General features: G+C 45.9%; 1 protein-coding gene across 1 annotated transcript; it reads left to right on the top strand.

Moving 5' to 3' along the window:
- The first annotated feature begins 259 nt into the window (after positions 1-259).
- On the top strand, positions 260-1,661 carry LOC108112213 (growth arrest and DNA damage-inducible protein GADD45 alpha). Its single transcript, XM_017222030.1, has one exon. It carries the CDS (start codon positions 486-488, stop codon positions 984-986), a length of 501 nt encoding a protein of 166 aa, XP_017077519.1. The 5' UTR covers positions 260-485; the 3' UTR covers positions 987-1,661.
- The last annotated feature ends 1,842 nt before the right edge of the window (positions 1,662-3,503 follow it).

Below are 3,503 nucleotides of genomic sequence, written 5' to 3' on the forward strand. Positions count from 1 at the left end.
GGCCATGGAAAGAAACCCCCAATCTGCTAATTGCCTCGAAATCAACGGAAACATTTTGGATCCCCAAAAAGTTGACAAAAAAACCCGATTTAAGCTGGCAGAGAGCGGAAAAGAGAGCCAGAGAGCCGATGAGCGGGCCCCTCGAAAAGCTCCCTCTCGCGGGTTTCTGATGAAATTCCGTGGAATTCTCAGGCGGCTGAGAGCGCGGCTATAAAAGCGCCCGCTCGCCAACTGAGGGCATTCATTGTGAAATTGCCACTCAAAATTGAAACAACGCGGACAAACGGTTGAAACGCAGCGACACAGCGCGAAAAGAATTTCATAATCAAAAGTTAATCGAGTGCCGAATCAAACACTCGAAGCAAACAAAAACACGGCGAGCAAACTCAGTGCCAGCCAAAAGTGCCAAAACAGTGGAAGCCAACGGCTTGAAAATTACTCAAAACTCAAACGAAAACCCCAACCAAACGGATTACTCTAACAAAATGGTCGTCGAGGAGACCTGCACCATGCATCTAGAACGCGCCATGGATATCGACATGGATCTGGAGCTGGACATCGATCTGGCCATGGAGTGCGCCCCAATTGGACGCGTCGTCAAATCGGCCCTTATGAGGGCCCAGAGCGAGACCCGTGTGATCGTCGGACTCTCAGCCGCCATCAACGTGCTCTCCAAGTCCCCGGAGGGATCCCTCTTCTGCCTGATGGCCGTGCCCAAGGACGGTGACTCCGCCACCCACATGCACGAGGTGCTCCTGGAGGCCTTCTGCTACGAGAACGACATCTACGTGATCAAGGTGGACGATGCCACCAAGCTTAGCCGTATCCTCGGCCAAGACTCCGTTGAGTCGTGCTGCCTCATCCAGAAGGTCTGGGTTGATGGTCCCGAGGAGCAGCTGACCAAGGCCGAGAACCAACTGGTCGATTACTGCGAGGCCCACTGGGACGCCCCCCAGCATCCCATTGTCCAGCTGCCGGCTGTGTAAGCGAGTGTGAGCGGGACAGCCACATGCCACAGAATTGAACAGGCCCGCACAGTGGGCCACACACGGTTAAAATCGTATAAAACTCATGGAAACCAGTTGCTGGGGGTTGAATGTCCCCGGACGTCTTGGAGAGTTCCCGAGGGAATCCGACGTTTCGGGTCGTTACCAAAAGCCCGCCGGGCATATACCTACATAGGATGTATATAGTATATCGTAACATATATACCCTAGCCTAACTGTATCCAGTAAGGAGGAGGAGGAGGAGGAGGAGGAGCAGTGGAGTGGAGTCGAGTGAAGCTGAGAGATTGATAAGGCGGTGCCTTGGCGGATAATTGCAACTGAAAGGCAACCTTCGAGGCGGCAGAACCTGCAGTTGAGATACCCGCGGAAGTCACTCACACACACCCAGCATCACACACACACACACACTGAAGCGCGTGACCAGCTGCCGAGACACACATACACAAACATACATATAGCCAATTTGTTTCTGTATAATTTTTTCGCTTTAAGCGTCTCGCAAATTTACTGATAATGACAATTATTCTGTACGCCGTAAATTGTAAATTACACTTATAAAGGAGAGCAGCCAATTGCCTGTATAAATTAAAGTTTTGTTATGTTAGCTTTTCCCAAGAAAAACACAAACACACACAAAAAAAGAAATTGTTATTTAATTTTAAGAAAAAAAATTAAATTCAAAAGATTTTTAAAACAAAAAAAGAAAAATCAAGAAAATAAAAATACATAAAAAAATCAAACTTTCTCTGTCTTGTTATTTTTGAACCCATTTTCAGCACTCTCTTCCAGCGATTGAATACCCATCCTGACGTCAATCAGTCCGAATCCCTCGGATATGGAACGGGTCGACGAGTCATCGGTCTTTGTATAACTTGCCGGGGTTTCCCCATCGAGCGTGCCATGCATATAGAGCCCTCGCTGGGGCCCCTTATCAATGGAATTCTCGGAACCCCGAGCGAATGTGAGCCACGCATAAACACTGAAATCGAGGCCAACGAGCCACTGGGAGATGCGTTGAGAAGGAATTGGTCGATCAATCTTTGCCCTGCTGTTTGATTGAGGAAATCCCGTGGCCCATCGGTAACTGGTAACTGGTGTGAAATTAGTCAGTTTACCCATTAAACTGCCACCATCTCTGATCACTGCGAAGCTAATTTAAGGTACTCGTATAGGTCATGCTGATTCTCATTATAATTAAAACGCTGTAAAGTACTTGAAGGTGGTGAAATGTATTAATCAGTCTAATTGGGGCTATATAAATCGTTCTGCGATCATAAATAACCACTTTGATAGCAGATACGCTCTAATTTTCAAACAAGACCCACTTTGTTTAATTGGAGGTAGCGATTGGCGAATCGCAACACGTCCACGATCATGGCAATTGAGTTAACTAACCAGACAGATGGTAAGCTGCCGAGACATGTTAATATAATCAATGCCAGACATCACACAATTTTGCCTTAATGGACGGATCCACCAAATGAGACAATAGGCAGTCCATTGGATGGCAGGAAAAGCATGCGGGTAGCTCGTGCCGTGGGAAAATCACTGGAAAAAAGTTTGCCACTGATTAGGACTATTAGCAGTGGAGTTATATGGCCCATACATAGGTCAGTTTGACGGAGTGTCTGGGCACGATTTCTGCGGGGAAAGATTTGATTGAATTTGCGTAGAGACAAACTTTCCATCTGGGCAATACAGGAACGTGAAACAGACTCAAATTAATGTGGGCAAAATGCTTAATTGACATAAATATTAATTAACATTAAGTATCTTTAATAAGTTACTAATACAAAAGAGACTAACTGACTTCATTATAGAGTTTATCTTTAGTTTTGGTTTTCTTAAGTGAATATTTTTGACGAAGCCAACCTCACTTAACAATTTGATATGAGCCCTTTCAAGTTTATACATTTAATTTGTTTAGGCACAAATAAGATAGTTAAGAAACAGGTAAACTCTATTACATTTCACTCCGCTAATGATTATTGCGCATGGTCATATGGTTACATCTGGTTGGGGATTGCACAATAAATAAATTGTGTCGGTTTCAGGCGGATTAATGGTGCTCCCGAAAGATTATGCCCTAGTAATTATCACTTCCAGTATTGTCCCAGTGCATTAGAACTAATAGGTGTGATCTACGTGGGGACAGCTCGATTGGGCTAATTACCAAAGATCCAGGTGATCACCAGGTGCTTACACAAGCGATCCCCACTTAATCATCGCCGTATGTACTTTACCCTGATCCAGCGGATCAAGCGTGAATTCCAAAGAACGGGCCATGTACTCAATGTCGACTCCAAACCGACCAAAACGTTGAAATCGGCAAATCGACAAAGTCATTCCGGGTTGAGTAACGAGCCAGCCATGCGGCCATTGACTGACAATTGAAGTCGCCTCTCGGCCTAGCTTTCCCCTTGGCTTAGGGAATTGGAGAAGGGGAAGTTTTGGACCCGCGACATGCAAATTCACATTCGCTGGCTCTGTCCCCCC

The sequence above is a fragment of the Drosophila eugracilis genome, unplaced genomic scaffold (genome assembly GCF_018153835.1).
Source record: "Drosophila eugracilis isolate 14026-0451.02 unplaced genomic scaffold, ASM1815383v1 contig_90, whole genome shotgun sequence".
NCBI classification, from domain to species: Eukaryota; Metazoa; Arthropoda; class Insecta; order Diptera; family Drosophilidae; genus Drosophila; species Drosophila eugracilis.